Source organism: Branchiostoma lanceolatum, chromosome 15, assembly GCF_035083965.1.
Source record: "Branchiostoma lanceolatum isolate klBraLanc5 chromosome 15, klBraLanc5.hap2, whole genome shotgun sequence".
Lineage (NCBI taxonomy): Eukaryota > Metazoa > Chordata > Leptocardii > Amphioxiformes > Branchiostomatidae > Branchiostoma > Branchiostoma lanceolatum.
Genome location: NC_089736.1, coordinates 11,548,746 through 11,567,332, shown reverse-complemented (window position 1 = coordinate 11,567,332; position 18,587 = coordinate 11,548,746). Strand labels below are relative to the sequence as shown.

General features: G+C 41.0%; 2 protein-coding genes across 5 annotated transcripts; one reads left to right on the top strand and one right to left on the bottom strand.

The window, feature by feature from the left end:
- Positions 1 to 411: 411 nt before the first annotated feature.
- LOC136420688 (ras-related protein Rab-5A-like) lies at positions 412 to 18,424 on the bottom strand. 3 transcript variants are annotated; one of them, XM_066407761.1, is made up of 9 exons: positions 18,160 to 18,424; positions 14,461 to 14,658; positions 13,844 to 13,995; positions 12,875 to 12,997; positions 12,170 to 12,263; positions 8,904 to 11,476; positions 1,929 to 1,955; positions 1,296 to 1,318; positions 412 to 872 (listed from the first exon to the last, which is right to left on the bottom strand). In XM_066407761.1, the coding sequence occupies exons 2-6, from the start codon at positions 14,615 to 14,617 to the stop codon at positions 11,361 to 11,363; spliced, it is 642 nt and encodes a 213-aa protein (XP_066263858.1). In that variant the 5' UTR covers positions 14,618 to 14,658; positions 18,160 to 18,424; the 3' UTR covers positions 412 to 872; positions 1,296 to 1,318; positions 1,929 to 1,955; positions 8,904 to 11,360. The 3 variants fall into 3 exon arrangements, 2 of the variants coding, with proteins under 2 accessions (XP_066263858.1, XP_066263857.1); XM_066407760.1 differs by lacking the exon at positions 12,875 to 12,997 and adding an exon at positions 13,317 to 13,439 and having other exon boundaries at positions 18,160 to 18,414; XR_010753289.1 differs by lacking the exons at positions 8,904 to 11,476; positions 12,170 to 12,263; positions 12,875 to 12,997; ... (1 more) ...; positions 14,461 to 14,658; positions 18,160 to 18,424 and adding an exon at positions 2,059 to 2,140.
- LOC136420675 (protein phosphatase 2C-like domain-containing protein 1) lies at positions 2,910 to 8,185 on the top strand. 2 transcript variants are annotated; one of them, XM_066407743.1, is made up of 3 exons: positions 2,910 to 3,044; positions 3,745 to 4,880; positions 5,291 to 8,185. In XM_066407743.1, the coding sequence occupies exons 2-3, from the start codon at positions 3,746 to 3,748 to the stop codon at positions 6,256 to 6,258; spliced, it is 2,103 nt and encodes a 700-aa protein (XP_066263840.1). In that variant the 5' UTR covers positions 2,910 to 3,044; position 3,745; the 3' UTR covers positions 6,259 to 8,185. The 2 variants fall into 2 exon arrangements, with proteins under 2 accessions (XP_066263840.1, XP_066263839.1); XM_066407742.1 differs by lacking the exon at positions 2,910 to 3,044 and adding an exon at positions 3,066 to 3,209.
- Positions 18,425 to 18,587: the final 163 nt, after the last annotated feature.

Here is an 18,587-nt window from a genome sequence, read left to right as displayed (position 1 = left end):
GCTTATAGTGCAATCTTGGGTTGGCTATGAAAACTCCTTCTCGGCCTGTTGGATACGGTCTTTGCCAACCCGTAGGTCTGCTTGGAGACTAATCCGGTTGACATCTGAGTTATGAGTCTAATGACTTTGCCACCCCACACTATTCCTTTCATGTACCCTACTGATCACCAATACGACTCCCTGGGAACCCCCTTCCTTCGACCTGGTATAGCTACTGAGTCTCTTCTGTCCACTCCCACAAATAGGCAGAATGGACTCTGCAGCTTTAATGGGTTCAGATACAATGTTATTGGATACCAAGTTATCTCTCCTTTTCATCAAAGAACTTATACTATCACCCGGGATTCACCCCTGCCTTTAAACTTTTTTTCCTGAAACTGATCATCTACAGAAAAAAAGCAGGAGACATCATTCAGCAAAACTGAGGTCTTTATTCAACATCTATTGGAATATATTCAACATCTATTGGAAAGAAGTAGGTTTTGCTGAAAAGGTTATACAAGTAGCTGTAAGCGAGGTCAGGCATTCACAGGTGTACATGTCCAAAGCAGAAAGATTAACAAGAGACACGATCGTTGCCATGTTCAGCTCTTCAACTGAGTAGCACAGTTTCGGTGTTCTAAATAGAGAGTCTGTTCTTTTCTGCTCTTAAGATTCAGACAGGGTTGCATCACTGCAATTACATGTCCATCCGAACATCTGCTTGGTGAAGTGGCGTCACTGGAAACACAGGAGGGCTGGACACTGGAGGTCTCCGAAGATGTTGGGTGTTGATTCAGTCCACCTCAGACAGGTCCACTTGTGAAGCTGGGATGGTGGCAGATGGTGCCTACTTGGACCTAGCCCTCATCTTTCTCCTTTTTCTCTTCAGCCTACAAAAAACAAAGGTGGGGTTAAGAACAAATTTGAAAGAAAACTTATTTAACAAACAGGGGTAAAATGTAGGAATCATGACATCTTGTGCTGAGAAGAAAGGAGTGCCTTTGAAACCAAGGCTGTCTCCAGGACTGAAAGTTTACTAATTGCAAGATAACAATTTCACCACATCTCTCCAAAACATGAAATTGTGGACACTGTATTTTTGGTAGCTTTAAATGACACATTTAATATTAATAATGACACAAAATGAATGTTCATAACCAAATTTACTTTAAAACTGGACAAGAATTAATTTTGCAACCTTAAAAACCAGAACACAGGTTCCAAAATTCCAACAGAAATTTGCTATATCAACACATTCCTCCTGCACAAATTATGTAATGAAGTTACTGGTGTAATAACATAAATTTGCTCACCTTCGCATACGCTTCTTCTTCCACTGTAAAAAAAAAAAAAAAGTTCAGCAATTTATAACATAACCTTTATACCTTTATACCATCTTCAGTCGAGGAAGGCAGCGAATGGTATCTTTATTTCCCTCTTGGGTAAAATTACTACTAAAAAGCTCATTATGTTAATTATCAAACTTTTCCTATACATGGGACAAAGCCAACGTTTCAGCTACTCGTGGCTACTGGTACTGTCATGCGGTATAATTTGGTTGACCGAACATAACTTTCATTGAAAACCAATAAAATAGTCTACAGATCAATACAAGGAAAAGTACTTGGTGCAATAATTGCCTCATAATTTATGTTTTTTGCATGCCTGAATATTTCATGCACATGGCAGCCAGGCTTATCTTTCTTTTTAGTTACAAAATCATAACCAGCACGAGTTTCTGATAGTTAACCGTCAAAATTGTAAAAACTATATTCTAAGGTACCATATATTCTAAGATACCATATATTACATTTCTTAACATGCAATGAGCAGAAAAGGCCAACGACTGAAGAAGTAATGGGAGGCATATTCGTGACGCATGTAAATGCTTCACACCCAAAATCACATCTACTTCTCAGGCTAAAACTAGCTTTTTCTCAACTTACCTTGGCCCTCATCTTGAGTGCAGATGGCTAGAAGAGATTAAGAAACAATATTATGCAGTTGGAAATGACAGATGAAAGGAAATAACATGGATTTTCAATGGATTCAACGAAGACATTTTTGTCACCTCACCTCGCCAAGATGGAGGAACGGGAAAGAGAGCGTGCAAGGGAAAAGAGCCCGGATGTACGATTTGGACTATCTCATATGCAATCTTGAAGGGGGTGTTGAATAGTGTAAGGTGTTTTTCTGGTAGCTTTTCGACGATATATAAAAAAAAAACAGTTTATGAAAATAATTGTATCTATTGCAATATGTTAAGACAAATCAAATATATAATGTATTTCCACACGTAGTTCTTAGAGCGTGTTATTTTTCTTCGGATGGACTGATCCTACGCAGCTGCTCCATCGACTCAATGCGGCACCTAGCGGGTGATTGTAACAGTGCATTGATCGCATGACAATTTCTTCGTGATATGTCATTTACTGATTAAATTAGTGAAGGAATGGTTGTTTGACTTTGTAACATGAATGCTGTGTCAGTTTATCTATTTAAAAAAAAAGAGATATTGCAGTACGAGTGTTGATAGAGTGAGAGAAAAAAGCCCGGCATAATAAATGAAACAAGAGACAAGAAACATTATTTTGGAATGGGACGGTGGACTTGATACAATCAAGGAGATTATAACCTCCCTCTTGCAATGTTGCCGTCCCACCAGCTAACTTTGTTGACCCCAGGTCATTGCCTTGGCAACGTTAAGGGACCAAGTAAACAATCCGGCTTTTACTTCTAACATTGTTACTCCCTCCATCCTTGCCATCCTATGAAATGCTCAAGAAAAATGACATAATCTAGACCATTTTCAGAGATATCCATGCTCATACATGTAATATCTGCTAGCTTGATAGGTTTTTGATCAGAAAAAAGTGGTTCTTTTGATAAAGAAAGAATTATGCAGCATCTGTGTCGAAGGGAGTGAGACTGTAAATTGCAAAGCAAAATGGCTGCGTGTAAGAGCGTGACGTCGGTGGCCGGGACGACAAAATAATGACTTGAGCCCTTTATTCTACTCCAATTTATTCAGTTTAACGAGGGTCATTAACGTGAGAACCCAGGTAAGTCTGATCAGTTTACCATTAACAACACGTAGAGGCCCTGTCGTACAAAGATCGGCGGAAAATAGATATGGAGGGCGACGGTGAAAGTTGGCGCGAGAGCTCGGCCTCGGCTTCCGAGATCTTCTCCGATTCTGCATCGGAATTTTCGGACTTTGACGATTGGTACATTTTGTAGTTAAAGACGACTTTCTTACCATTTACTTATCTAAAAACGTAGATATAGCTGCGTGAAGAGCTTCATTTTCCCAGCCGTCGAGTGCCCCAGATTGTTGTGTTACAGTTGTTTTATTTTCCCATTGATGTTTACATAGCCCAGAAAATTACCTAATCCCGACTTATTGTGCTCGGATCAGGATTAGTGTGCCGAACAACTTCTCTAGTTTGGATAATTTCCACACGACTGAGAAAACACGTCCGCTCTGCAGGCATCTATTTTTGTGATCCGTCTGTAATAAAATTATTGTTTCTGACACCAGGAGCTTTGGAGTTTTAAGATCTTTTAAGATCACAGAAATACTGTAAGGGATTCTCAAAAGCTGCCATATTTCTAAAAGAACTGAGACCTAAAAAAAAGTCATTGCCAAATACTGCGAGTAGTAAGTGAGACTACAGTATCAGTACGACTACAAGCAAAATTGCAGCTGAAACTTGTGCTGGTTAATAATACTGAATTTCCTGATTTGTTTTCCATGTCCAGTATGATTAAGCCACAGCTGGTCCACAGCGACTCCGAACAGAGTTCAACCTCTGACCAAGAGGAACTGCAGGGCCCCTCTACGACCGGCCGTAGGACCACCAGGTACACCGGAACACGGAAGGGCCGCGAAGACGGCGCAAGGAGTCCCGAGACGCTGATCACGGACTACCCCATCAAGCCCGACATTACCATTCAGTGCGAACAGTGCAGGAACTTCATGGACATTCGTGAATTCAACGAGCACAGGACGTTCCACAAGGCTCTGAAGATGTACGGATATCAGGGAGACGCAGAGCCTAATAGCCTGGAAGAGCTCATTGGCAGGAGGAAGAGGCTCCTAAAGAGGCTGACGTCTGAGGCTACCCCTGAAAAACCCATCCCACAGGACAAGTTACGTAAAATCAACGATGCATACGAACTGCTGAAGTCAGACATGGAGGGCACCTATGAAGTCTTCCGCCAAATCCGTGAAGACATCCAGGTAGACATAGAGGGTATCGCTCTCAACTGTAGCGCCCAGTGTGCAAGGGCTGTTGGGATATGTGCGGACGCAAATCCCAGATGGCGTACGTCTATGGAAGACTTTGGCGTGTTTCAGAACCACTTTGGCGAGGATCCGAACAAGACATTTTTTGCACTATACGACGGACACCACGGACCATACGCAGCAGAGGTGGCCTCCGATGAACTACACCGATACCTTATCGAAGAGGTGGCGAAGTTTGATCCAGATGTTGTGTACGATCGCCCGGAGGATCTACAACACCCTGAAGACTACTTAAACTTGAAGGACAAAGACGAAGCAGCGGTGACCTATCGCAGCGTTACCCAAGACGGCGAAACAGCTCGGTCCGCGAGAGAGGCCACGGTACCGGGTGATCTGTACACAGAGGATGTAGCACAGGCCTTCAGACGGGCACACCAGCAGACGGACTGGGTCTTGACCCGCGGGAGGGACGAACAGTCGCGCGTGCGGTGGAGCGGATGTTCTACGCTCACGTGTCTCGTACAGAACACCAACATGGAGGAGGTGTCAGATGATGAAGCGGACGAGGTGAAGACGACCAGGACTAATCCTTCTTCAGTGGGGAAAGACTTGCCACAGGAGAAAGGGGTCCTCTATGTTGCTAATGCAGGTACGTTATTGTCATGACTATGATTTCAATGATTACATTTAAGGTCCCAGTAGCTTAACTGGCGGCAGTCTCACAGTTGAGCTCCTGGTTCCAATTACACGTAGTTGGTAACTGGGAGACCCCGGTTCAAGTCCAGGGGTCAGGACTTCTCGGTTGGGGCTGCATGCGTGTTTCGGAAGGGACGTAAAATGGGAATCCCTGGTAAAAATGTACCCTGCTACTGGAACAGTACTGATACACGTGCCACAAGGCACTACCAGGGTCTGAATGAGCGAACAAAGTACTGCCTATTTAACATCCCTGTAATCCTTTTAATCAATGGTCCGTCATGTTTCAAGACAGCCCTATTATCTACTGGTATAATAATGGAATTAAGGCTGTTTTCACATCATATTTTGTTTACATCACAGGAAACTCCCATGCTGTGTTGTGCCGTGATGGAAAAACCTATCGCATCACAAGAGACCACACCACGTCAAACCCACACGAGCGAAGCCGCGTTGTACGCAACGGGGGCACCATCACCGGCAGCAAGAAACACGGGCGCATCTTTGGCACCATGGCAACGACTAGGGGCCTTGGTAACCATGGTGACGTAAACATCAAGAAATGTGTGCTGAACGATCCATTCACGACATGCATCTCCATTGACCAGTATGCGCAGTTCCTGATTCTCGCATCAAACGGGGTTTGGGAGGTTCTCTCGGACAAGGAAGCGGTTTCACTTCTTCTTCAGATGGTGCCGGGACAGGAGATCCCACCTCCGAGCGACCAACCCCCCGTATCCATACACGGCGGCAGTCGCTGGAACGGACAGAGTTCTTTTGCGGGGAGCAACAAGCCGATGATCGGGGACAACCACGCCTTGAACAGGGGAGGGGGGAAGACCGATCGCTCACAGAAAGGAAAAGCGAGGGCGCAAACTGCGCTGTCAGTCAAACTACACACACCGCGGGATGTCGAGAAGACAGCAGAGAAGGGAAACGAGGGAAAGAGAGATGACAGAAAGGATGAAAAGGACAGAGCAAAACTCGAGGAGAAACTGGACATTGTGAGCAAATCTCTAGAGCAGGGACAGAACCAGGAAAAATTTGATGACGAAGAGGTAGAAGTGGGTAGTGTCATATCAGAGAACATCAAGATTCTGGAAGCTGATTTTGGTGATCAGAAATCGGAAGTGGAGTCCCAAAAACCAGTCCAACACAACTACCCAGCCATTTACACACAGTCGGAACTGACTTGTATGCCAACAAAGAGAGAGATGTACTGTAACCTGGCTAAGCTAATGGCTGAGAGACTGGTTCATAGCGCCCTACTGGCAGGGTCTAAGGACAACATAACTGTCATGGTGGTGCTCCTACCTGGCTGTAAGATTTGAAGATGAGCTACAAGAACTTCAGTTGAATTTTGGCTCGGTAAAATCATTGTGCTGAGATGCTGTGTACAGTGCATTGTAAATCAGAAAGATAGCCATGACTTAATTTTAGCTCTGAAATCGCACAATTATGAGCATTAGAAATGTTCACCTTTAAGATACACATGATGCACAATATGTTGGGATTTCATTACTGGCAGTTTGGAAAGATAGACATAAAACACATACCTTGTACGTATGTACAATAAATGTCCATTTGGAATGATGGTCTAAAGTCTCGATATTTGTCAAAGAGTACATGAAATCATGTATGACTTTCCTTAACCCTCATACACCCGAATGGGGTGATTTTGGACCCCAGGCGTGGATTCTGACGTGCTAGTTGAACATGTTTGATCGAAAAAAAAATTCCTTCCGTGGCTTTGTCAGTAGACATCTTTTCTAACCTCTCATAATTTTCTAGGGATATCGGCACAATACTGTTGACGTTATATAGGAAAGTCTGTGTTGAGTCCGCTGGGGTCATTTTTGACCCCAGCAAAAATAATGTGCTGTTTTGAGACCTGCCCTCTGTAACTCCTGAACTACTTATTGTATGACCACCAAATTTTCAAAGGATGATGCACATGTGAATTAGTATTAGCATAACAAATTTCATGTCATAATGACGTAATATGACGTCATTATGACGCAATTTTATGGGATTCTATCCGCCATCTTGGATTTTGACGGATGACGTCATCAAATCAGCATAAAATATCAATGTTGAATCATAAAATTTGCATTGGATTACATAAGATGATAACAATGTAAGAAAATACATTTGGCGTACCAACAAAGCCTCGAAATGCCATTGTTTGAACTTAAATTAGCAGATTTTGTAAAATATGCCTGTCGAAAACCCGTTTCCATGGCAACACGAAAAACGATTAACATACTCTATCAATTAGAAATTTTTGTTAAGGACATTTCATGAAAATCCACCAAGTTTGGTGGCTCTCGCATAAGCCGTTCATTAGTTTTGCAACATGAAATTTAGCGTGGCCCTCAAAAATCCCCTCCCGGTCTAAATAGGAATAGTTCAAGACGTGGTCCTTCTGATCTTTTTGCATAGATTATGATAATGAACTGGAATTATTCATATCTAAAGATGCCAAAACATTCCTCTTACATTGATGAAGCAATTTATGGATAACAAGTAGCGAAAAAAGTGAGAAGGGAGATTTAACTGAACAAAACATTTTGAGGTAATTTTTGACCCCGTACAGTCATTTTAGTCACAAGAATAGGTTCAGGTGTATGAGGGTTAAGTAAAAAAGCTGGCATTCTTGTGCTAAATCTGTCAATCTGATTTTGTTTGTAAATTAAATGAAGAATCTAGATCAAAACCACAGGCTGTAACAATGACTTGAGTACTGCATACATTAACAGATGTTCTGTAATTTCTTGGACCAACAAGCAGAAATATGACATTAAGGCCTGATGAGCATTTTGTTTGAGGTTTTTAGAGATCGCTTGTGCTCGATCCAGTTTTAGCTCAGTTTTAGCTCACTGAAGAGCCAATCTTCCACTGGTTGTAACAGAGAAGACAGACACTATGTACAAATGTTCATTGTACCGGGCAAATTTCCCTAGCTCTTTTTGACAAGAAAATGAAGAGTGGACCACGGCTTAACATCCGCTTAACATCCCGTTCTAAGGACTGCAACCCATTCCAGTAGCGTGCATGTTTGGCGAGCGATATGGCCCGAACACAGCTTGTGGATGTAAATGATGTGAGAATACTGTAGACATTAATTCTTGAGAAATTGAACACAAACATGGACTGGAATTATATCACATTCTAGGGAGTCAGACCTGATCATGTTAAGTACATGCATATCATAACAACTTCATAACTGTTAATACAATGAAATGCAGTATGTGTTAATCTTGTGTGGACTTTCTCAGTTATATGATTCATCCTTACTTCCTTACGAAGAACACTTACTTAGTAGTTAGTACTCACTAGTGGCGTTACTAGTATCTGGACAATTTAAAGCCATACATTAAATGTTAGAAAGGGCTTTTCCCCTAAAATATACGATCTGGATCCCCCATACTTTCTGTAGTTTATGGTACTGTAGTAATTGGGCCAGCCACCATTACCCTATGATACCACGACTTGGAAATGCTTCAAAAGTTTGTGGTCCATTCCTGACGAGCCCATCTTTGTTTTAGGATAAACAGATACACAAACTTCACCTTTTTACTGCCATGCTTGAATGGCACATACATATACTAGTAGTATATTCTGGTGTTGAGCTGCTGCCCCCCTCCCCACATGGCCATTCTATCCAACATCTCCAACAAGAAGAGATCACACTTGGCATACCAATTACCTAATTGTTTAGCCAATATTTGAGTGGAATGCCACCATTGCAAGTCAACTTTTGCCCTTTTCCTTAAGGGCATAATGGACAATGGATACAGAAGGCATTATGTTGTGCTATGCATTAGCAAGGTTATTAGCTTGGACTCAATGTGAAGCTTACCCAGTTCCAACTGGTATCAACTGTTTTTTCTTGGGCACAATAAATGCGGGCCAGTAATATATTAAGGAACAGTTTGTTTAGTCAAGGCATGTAGTTGAAGAAAATCTTACCAACCTAATGCTGATGTCTATTGTCCAAGCAGAGGTTGGAGATCCCTACCCTCTTCTGCTGGTATCCTATTTCCAACTGCCTCTGAGGGTCGGTTTATCAGAAGGGAAGTTTCCCCCTCCAGCTTCTGCTTGGACAGTATGTCACATTTACTATAACTCTACTCAGCCACAGAAAAGAGATATTTGTGTCTTGCATGCGCCTTTCATTCTTAAATTCGCTACCTAGAACATACATTTGTAATGTTTTTGTTTGACTCGTTATGCAACTAAGTGCACTAGAAGAAAGAGTCACAACACCTCAAACTGTTTTGGTAGTGTCCCTCAATAGAAACCAGTTAATTTGCTGGACCTTAAAAATGGGATACTAACCTTGAATTTCGGTTTTGTCCAAAATAATACTATACTGGTCTTTAACTAAAGACAGGCTACATGCCTTTACTCCCTTTTACCCTGATGTAGCATCCTTCAGTCTCAGAGATGGCCAAAGAGTCACAAATACCACCAACTTTCATACAAATGTGGTTTGTATTTCCCTCCCCAGTCCTAACACAAATACTGACTTGCACAAATATCAATGATTGCTCCTACAGTTACAGTTGACTTGTACAAGCTTTATTAATACATGTACCTTTGTTAGTTCCTCCAAAATGTCCAAGCCTCGTTAGACTTATTCAATACCCTTGGATACGTAATGAGGAAATTGAATAAAAGCCCCAAATTTATACAGTTTAATTATACTACAAGTTTCTAAATACATCTTTTCAGCAACACCTCAACCAAATATGGGGAATGGTAGATACATGAATTTGCCAATGGGCTCTTGCGCATTATTGAAGGGACCCACCAAACTTAGCTGACACACAGCAAAATGTCTTGTTGTAACATTCGCATACAGCAAATATTAAACCTTTCTGGTTGCATTGCAGTCTTTCAACTCTTTCCAAACACTCTGTGATGTGTAGTGACTATACCACATTCGGGATTTACTATTAATTCAACAAAAACACGATTTAACATGTTGTTGTGAGAATAGACTTCGAATATTCAATAATACGAGAGATACGACCTTCACACATTTCCATGTTCTTTCTCTACATATATTGGTCTGTGTATTTAATGTACAACAGAATCAAATTCATACATGACTATGTCAGTATTTAAGGGGAAAAGGACGTCATAATTAAGCTTTACAATGATGTAGCCAAAGCCTCACTTGAACAGTTAAGTAATGCAGGGTGTTCACGCCAACACAGACACTTCTAGAAATACCATAATTCTGCACTGTACTGTTACAATGCTGCGTAAATCACCTGCAATTATATATTTTTTAGTCTAACATGTTACCCCTGTAACAAAGCACGACTCCTCTAAATTCTTCGTTTGGTTCCAGGAGAAATTTGTAACAACTAAAACTCTTCTGATGTGTAACAATAATATATTCAGCTGAAAAAGACAGACCTATGCTTTACCTGTACCTCCCTCCCACCCCCTTCATCGAACGTTAACTCTAGTGTACACTACGGGTACTTTGTCTGAGAGGCGATTATAGCATACAAGCCAGCATAAGAGTAGAAGACTTCAACGTTGAAAAAGCATACACTGTTCATATTTACAATGTCCGTGTTTTAGATAGGGTGAAGAAGTTGATAATACAAGCCGGTTCAGAGAGGAATGCATGTTACTAGTACATAAAGGCACCAGCTAGGCTAAAAATTAAGAGCTAGGCAGAGTACAAAATGTCTCGTCTGAGCTTTACTGTAAAAAAGCTCCCATGGCAATGTAAATGCAGGCCGGTTTGAATCAATTGGTCAATATCATACCATTGTGTTATCATTTTTCTTTTCAAGTTTGACTGTCCAATGAACTCACTCAAGCAAAGTGGTTGCTCTTTTAATTAATTTATTTCATGTCATGAATGATACTATCATAATATTGTTGGCGACAGTCCCATGATCAAATCACCTTAACAAATGGCTAACCCCAGACGGTTTCATTTTTCCCTACTAACTTTTTTCTTAATAGAATTTCTCTCTGCAATTGCATTTTCTCCTAACAATAATCTTAGTACACCTGTACATTGCCAGTTACGTCATTGTGTAAGAACCCTGTATCTACAATGGAACTGGTAAGCTTAAAAAACAAAACCGCCGCTAGAATAACATTACATACACCTTGCTTATAGAAAAACAAATCTGCCTTTCCTCACACCATTTTTTTTTGGATTTACAAAGCATAGTCTGAGCTACTTTTGTACATGCAGTAAGACTAGCATATGATGATGATGAAATGGAACAGGACAACGGTGAGAATGTCTACAACAGCGCGTGAAGAAGACCTCAGAGATCCGGCCTGGTGGGGAAAAGGAGTGGGAGGGGAAAAGTGGGGTGTGATTGGGAAGGAATATTTTGGGGGTAGAAAATACAGGAAGTTGGGTGTTGTTGTTCTTGTGGTGGTGGCGCCATCACTTGCAGCAAGTGCTCGTGGCCTGTTGGTTCCCTGTTTCCTTGAGATCTACCCGCCGCCCCTGTGCCTGGTTACCCGCGCCGCCGGCCGGCTCGTTCTTGGGAAGTTTCTTGGCTGAAAACACATAATTATTTTCAGTAATTCATTCATTGGTTTGGCTGTTAAGCATGCACAGCCAGGGCTGCCCAACTAGCCTGTGGCTATTACAAAGGACTCGCGCTGCTGACAAAGACAAGACATTACAATTTTGACATGGATCGACAGCATCAGCATATTCAGCAGTACATGTACGTGAAAGCTACTGTATATGAATGAAAACATATCGGCAGGACATTAAAGGGACTCTATGTAAGATTTGGGTTGCAAAAGTGAAGATTTTTAGAATAACAAAAATGTTATTGAAAATAATGGGCCCTTTTTTATCACATTTGCAGCATTATTTCATATTTCCAGCATTTACAAACAGTGCAAAAACAACCCACATCAACGATCTGATTTTTTTGGAGGTACCAAAAAATACACTCGCCAGGTGTAAACAAAATCATAGCATTTCTACATATCTATACAAGCATATGATGTGGCATATTCACTCCCTAAATATTGTTACATAATGCTAAATATTTGATTCTACTTAGTATGTAAAGAAATAACAAAAAATTACTTCAGACATCATCAAAATCTTACATTTAGTACCTTTAAGAAGTAGTTCCTTCCTTTTAGCAGAATATCTCAATATTGCAGCACTGAAAAGCATTTTCCTCAAGTATTGATTCAATACAAACAGTGGAAAGGAGGAAAAAATCTCACCTATTGCCAAGAAGATGTCATTGACGTTCATTGCCGTTTTTGCAGAAGTTTCCATAAACAATAAACTGTTATCCTCTGCATATGCTTGGGCCTCCTGGAAACGAGTCAGCAGAAATCATTAGAAAGTCATCGCTACACACATTTTCCCAATTTTTTTAACGAATCATGCTTAAAATCTACTTTTCAAATCAGACAGAAGCAGTACTATACATACACAGTATCTCTATATACCTCTACTACTATGCTACAAGCAATGTGTTAAGCTCTAATACTAATAGTACAGACAAAAAACATCTTTCTGCACAAAAAATATTTCTAATAGAAAAATCTGTGTCCAAACTTCCAAGTGTATATCAACTGAACATCTAACCAAACGATCTAAAACACACAGATACATACATTTAATTTGTGCTCATATAATGCCATGCAACATATCTTCCTTTATAACCCTACAAAGATCATCCACTCTAAATGTGCTATCGGTAAATCAACAAAATACAGCAAATGTTTTGAGCTTTCCACAAACCACAGTTTCGGTTGAAGTGAAATTTCAGCGGTGCATAATGAAGAAGAAGCCATGCAGAAGGGTCTACTGACATGACTGCCGTTGTACCTACAACCAGAAGTTAAAAACAAGACTGCCAAGTGGGGAGACAGGCACACCGCAGGACTCACACGAGCGGTAAGGGACACAGGCGTCCTTACCTCGTACTCAACCATTCGCTTGTTAGCGAGGTCGGCCTTGTTGCCAGACAGCGCTATTACGATGTTGGGACTCGCTTGTCTCTGCAGTTCCTTCACCCAATTTTTTGCCCTCTCAAATGTGTCCTAGTGAAGAACAACATGAAATCTGACCACTGCTTCTTCTACCTACAACGGGCTGCTCTGGCAGAGTTAGACACGGAAGTGCAACGGTACAGTCCAAAACAACTGATGTGGCTTTTTGGCAAAACCTCGGGTGGAGCCTGTAATTTTGGTCTCCATTTCCTTGTGCCATTACGGCAGCAAAACATTGTCTCATCAGAATAAATATCTGTATATTTCAAACGTAAAGCTTTGCCACAAGGATGTTTTGAATGCACAACTTTGCAGACTTCCCTGTACTCTTAAGAAACAACCCAGGACGTTAACGCAGCCCTCCACCCACCTCCATCTCAATCATTCTCTTGTTGGCAAGATCGGCCTTGTTGCCGGCCAGTGCTATTACTATGTTGGGGCTGGCTTGTCTCTGCAGTTCTCTCACCCATGTTTTTGCACGGTTAAAGGACTCCTGCAAGTCGTGACATGCAAACAAACGCACACAACATCAATCCACCAACAAAAACACCAAGAGGGCAACAGCCAAGCACAAGCAGAATATCTGATATAGGCATTCCACTACAACTAGAGTGCAAGTCACTACAGCACAACATTCTAGCAAAGACAACTTGCGAAGATTTTAACAAGCACCAGAAATACTACCAAGTATTACATGTTTGAGTACCATACCTGAAGAGACCATAGCTAAGAGAAGCGACTACAACAATTTTTACGTGCACAACCTTATAGCATTGCATATCCCTTTCTGCAAAAATGAATGTATGTTATTGTTACCCATGCTTGATTATATAAAAAGAAGCAGCAAATTCAAAGTTTTCTGAGCATGCTGCAAGCAAGCAAGCAGCCATGACATACTTGGTTGGTAATGTCATAGACAACGATGGCCGCCTGCGCGCCTCTGTAGTACATGGGGGCCAGGCTGTGATACCGCTCCTGGCCGGCTGTGTCCCAGATCTCAAACTTCACCGTCGTGTCGTCCAGACATACCGTCTGAGTAAGGAACGCAGCTGCAGAGGGGTGAAACAGACATTGTAATATAAGAACACTGATGCAATTACATTCCTGTAGATCAACAACTTTTCACAGGGTACTCTTATAGACCACTGTATCATCTACAAAAAAATGAAACAGACATTGTTATCGTTCATCATTAATCTGAAGTATGTCCAGTAGGTTTCCATATGAGTAATGAAGCTGTTGTAGTGCCTTTTAACATGCTCGAGGTACCTCGTTGATCACTGGACCCCCATTTTACATCCCTTTTGAAAGACGGTTGCAGCTCCAACCAGGATATGCCCTTTCCCAGATTCGAACCGGGGTCTCCCAGGTACCATCTAATTGGAACCAGGAGCTCAACTGCTACAGGGACATCAATACACAAACGGTACACTGATGCAATTGAAAGTACAACAAATAAAACATTGCTCACAGGGTACTTTTTTTAGATCTCAACAAAATCTGAAATGACCTACCTCCAATTGTGCTCTCTTGGTACTCGTGAAACTGCCCTTTGACAAAGCGCAGGACCAAACTGGACTTGCCGACCGCCGACTCTCCCAACAGCACCAGTTTGAACTGACAAATCTTCCCCTGGGTACCGTTTGGCCTCTGGGCCCCTCTGGCCGCCATCCCAACTCTCTGGTTCTCTTATAGCACAGCCAAAATCACACCTGAAACAAAGTTGCATTTAATAAGTTGTACTGTACACTTATAATCTGTCAATAATCTACCTAGCACAGAACACTCCAGACCTCAAGTGGTAAAGCTAACTGTTAAGTATTGATTTCATACCAGAGTTTTCTTCCCAATTAGAATAGAGTGTTAATCAATTTAAGGGCAAGTGAAAAGATCTCCCTTCAAATGCAGGAATACATGCTGTATTACTTGGATAACTACTCAATAATGCCCCATTCTCTGTTCCATTTACATGTTCTGCATGGACACCAATCAATTGATGGCAATGTAATACAGGCCTCGAAATTAACTTTTTTCCCTATTGTCCCTGAATCGTCCCGAAAGTGGATTTCAACTGTCCCGAAAGTGTCCCGAAGTGTCCTAACCAGGGCCAAAGATGTGAACTTAGTGGGGGTTCTGGATTAAGTTCCAGAGGTTCATGTTCAGTTTAGAACCTATACTCAAGTCTGAACCTGAACTCAAGCCATGGCATATGTGTGTTAGAAATATATTTTTTTTCAGTTGCATACAAAATTGCATGTTGGCAAACATTTTGCATGCAAAATATAATACATGCAAAATTATATACAGTCAGTAGTAAACACAAAAGCCCTCAAACAGTGAAGAATTCCAACATACAATATACAAGTTTTTAAGAAATCAATACCTTTTTCTAATTTAGTAAAATTTCTAATATGGCAAAAATAACAAAGAAGTACTTAATTTCGCCCCAAGAAAGAATAAAGCACGATGCTGGATTTAATCTATCATATTATCGGGCAATATCGGCCCTCTATCGACATTTGAAACTGCAGTTTCACAAATTCTCGTTAGAGGGCGTTGTGTCGTTCTCGCGTGTTATTGCGAGATTTAGCGAGAGTTCGCTAAAAATTTCAAGATGGCCGGTGTTTATTTCTATTCTTCGCCAAATGACCGAAATCGCGGGAGTTTTTATTGCTTTTTTTGTGTTTTTAGGCACAACTTAACAGGTTGACTACGGATGGAACTATTTAATAAACATTTCCCAATGGAAATTGGGACATCTTTACCGCAAAATCTTCCGCTGAATCGAGTTCCTCCATGACGGGGACTGACTCAGAATTTTCTGATTGTCCCGAAATAGTCCCGAAACGTAAGTTGAATTGTCCCGAACCCAAATTCTACTGTCCTCGGGACACGGGACATGGTTAATTTCGAGGCCTGTAATAGCATTCTCAGTTTGACCCCTAAAAGTACTTCAACACTAACCAATACTGGTTTGTTGGCAAGAAATGCTATTTGAAAGTCAGTTAATGGTCTGCATATGAAAAGTCACAGAAATTTGACAACAGAACAAAACAAAATCCAGTCTTAGCACATCTCCATACAAAATCCTGACAACAAGAAAACTACAACACAAGAAATAAAGAATTGTGATCAATAGTACTAGTGAAGCATTGTACATACACAGTTCTGAGTCTATTCTACACACAGAAATGTGTCTGCTCTATGGAATGCTAATAAGCCACCCCCACTTTCCTCTAGGTTATCCCTGAAAGCACAACTGGTGCCTCAGAATCAGATACAAAACGTTGTCAGCTGTGTAACAAGTTATCTAGATTTCAATCCAGAGGGAATAGAACTTATAGAAGCCTCTATAGATAGCATTGTTCCATCCCAACAGATATTATAACATGGGCTACAGATTCTTGAAATCTAACTTGCATGAATCATAGACAAACCATGAAAAAGCATGTGTTGCAAAACATACAGGATGCATAATGATAACATTCAACTAAATCAAAACTTTTCATGGACGCTTCTCCAAAGCAAGCCTAAGCTTGTCACACCTGGCAAACCTTTGTTCTGTATTTCCATTGTGTTGCTACTACTAAGTACTATTCCAACTTTAAACTGAAGAATACTGCAAACTATTTCACAGTACTGCAAATTTTTGGTGCCACAAACTACACAGGTCAATGAATTTACAGTATGATATATTGATTCATTTGGCTGACTGTATTTGTATTTAGAGCAAATTTTCATGAAGGTCAAGTTGCCCAAAGTACCAAAATGGCAGCTTTGGAGCTTACCAATTACTTCTGCTGCTCAAAGGATTATTCATTACTTCCCATTTTCATGACTATGTCCATTTTTCATGGCCAGAAATGAGTGTATGTAAATAATCACATTTGGCAAGAGCAATTAACAACCTTGCAAACTCTATGCGGCACGTTCTTGCTTCTCTTGACTTGAGGCCTCCAAGTTTTGAAGAGAATAACAATGTATGGACTGTTACCTACCTACATACCTACACCCCTAACCTTGACACGATTCCTGCTGTCACCTTGCCTAACCTTATGAGGTGATCTCTAATTATCAATCACCATGACTTGTGTATATATTTTCTACAAACCAAAAAAGGGATTGACAGTGAAAATGTGTGGTTATCCCTTTCCAACACATTTATAGACTTTGCTGGAGAACTTTCAAGTAATCATTATCATTTGTACCTATCAGGGCTTTTTCTAGAAAAATTGAATAAGAGGGAGCACACACAGGCAAGGGAGCGAATTCTATGTATTTATGGAAGAATTGATTGCTGAGTGAAGGCTGTATGCTGGGGATTTAAGTAAAATCTGAATTCGACAAGGGGATGCTGGGCTGAAACAAGAGGGCGCAGCACCCCTCTTTCCTGATTTAGATGAACCCCTGCCTATGTATATACATGACTGTTGGTCAACAGATTTGTTTGTGCCCTTAACAGAACATGTATAATATATCAACATATCAAAATTTCCAAAACTCTGAATAGATATGTTAATGAGGTTAATACAACTCTTAAGATATGTTAATGTTGTCATAACCTCATTAACATATCTATTCAGAGTTTTGGTATAAAACCTGGATTTCCAGTCCTATCCTAAGGCACTGACGAAAGACAGTGGATGCTGTCTGAAACATCTTACTACCTGGATGTCTAACCTTCATCAACGTAATTATGTGCACATGTCATGGCCAACATCTATGTCTGTACATAATGAATACAACAATGGCTTCTTTACAGAACAATAACAAATCACGTCATGGCGTGAGAACACTTTCTTGAGCTTCGTGATTTCTTAAGATCTTTACGTCCTCATCCCTAAATCTTGAGGAAACGCCCCTATCTTGTCTTTGGACAGGAAGTAAATAAAGTTACGTCACCGTCTACTCGAGGTTCCCAGTACCATGCTGTGTCATGTACCGGTATTATATCCTTATAAGGATTAAAATGGACCCATCGCGGCTTGTTTTACACATAGTTCTTTAGAAAAACTTCACGATCCTCCTTAAATCCGGTTTTAGCTGTGATCACGGTTGCAAGAGAAGACATCGAAGCTTGCACAGTGGAACTGGATCACGGAAGACGCCATTTTGGAAATCAAGTGCCTCAGACTACCTAAACTTCCGAGGATAATATCGTCGTAACCATGATAGTTAGGTTGATTTTAACGAGGAAGGATGATTCTACATACCCTTTAGAATAGTCCGAACTCAAATGTCGGTGTGTACAGGATCAGACGACGTTAATTTTTGGCCAAAAGAATTGGAGTGACACACTTCAACACAACCTCCACAGCCTGCACGATCTCGTGACTTCCTGACGAGCCGCTAATTGAAGTATCCCTCCGCGACACTCAAAACGATAAAACTTTATCATAACCCGTCAAACGATAAATACATCCACCCAAATTATAATTCTTAGCTTCTGTTATAATTAATTGTAAATACAAGAGATGATTTGAGGCTTTAACCTCCTGATATCTTATGCCCTATTTTCTGTAAGGATGTGATGTCATCTTCTCATATTACTCCGCACTTTGGTGCCCCTGCCAAACAACCCGAGAAACCCGACGGTACTTCCAGGTGACGTCATGGATGGAAACACCCCAAAATTCTCGCG

Excerpts from the sequence above, each read along its gene's own strand:
- LOC136420688 (XM_066407761.1), bottom strand. The coding sequence starts at position 14,617 with ATGGCGGCCAGAGGGGCCCAGAGGCCAAACGGTACCCAGGGGAAGATT. Across the intron at positions 12,998-13,843 it reads TCTATGACATTACCAACCAA|GACACATTTGAGAGGGCAAA; the intron begins GTATGTCATGGC and ends GTTCTTCACTAG. Across the intron at positions 12,264-12,874 it reads AGCGAATGGTTGAGTACGAG|GAGGCCCAAGCATATGCAGA; the intron begins GTAAGGACGCCT and ends ACTCGTTTCCAG.
- LOC136420675 (XM_066407742.1), top strand. The coding sequence starts at position 3,115 with ATGGAGGGCGACGGTGAAAGTTGGCGCGAGAGCTCGGCCTCGGCTTCC. Across the intron at positions 3,210-3,744 it reads TTTTCGGACTTTGACGATTG|TATGATTAAGCCACAGCTGG; the intron begins GTACATTTTGTA and ends TTCCATGTCCAG. Across the intron at positions 4,881-5,290 it reads CCTCTATGTTGCTAATGCAG|GAAACTCCCATGCTGTGTTG; the intron begins GTACGTTATTGT and ends TTTACATCACAG.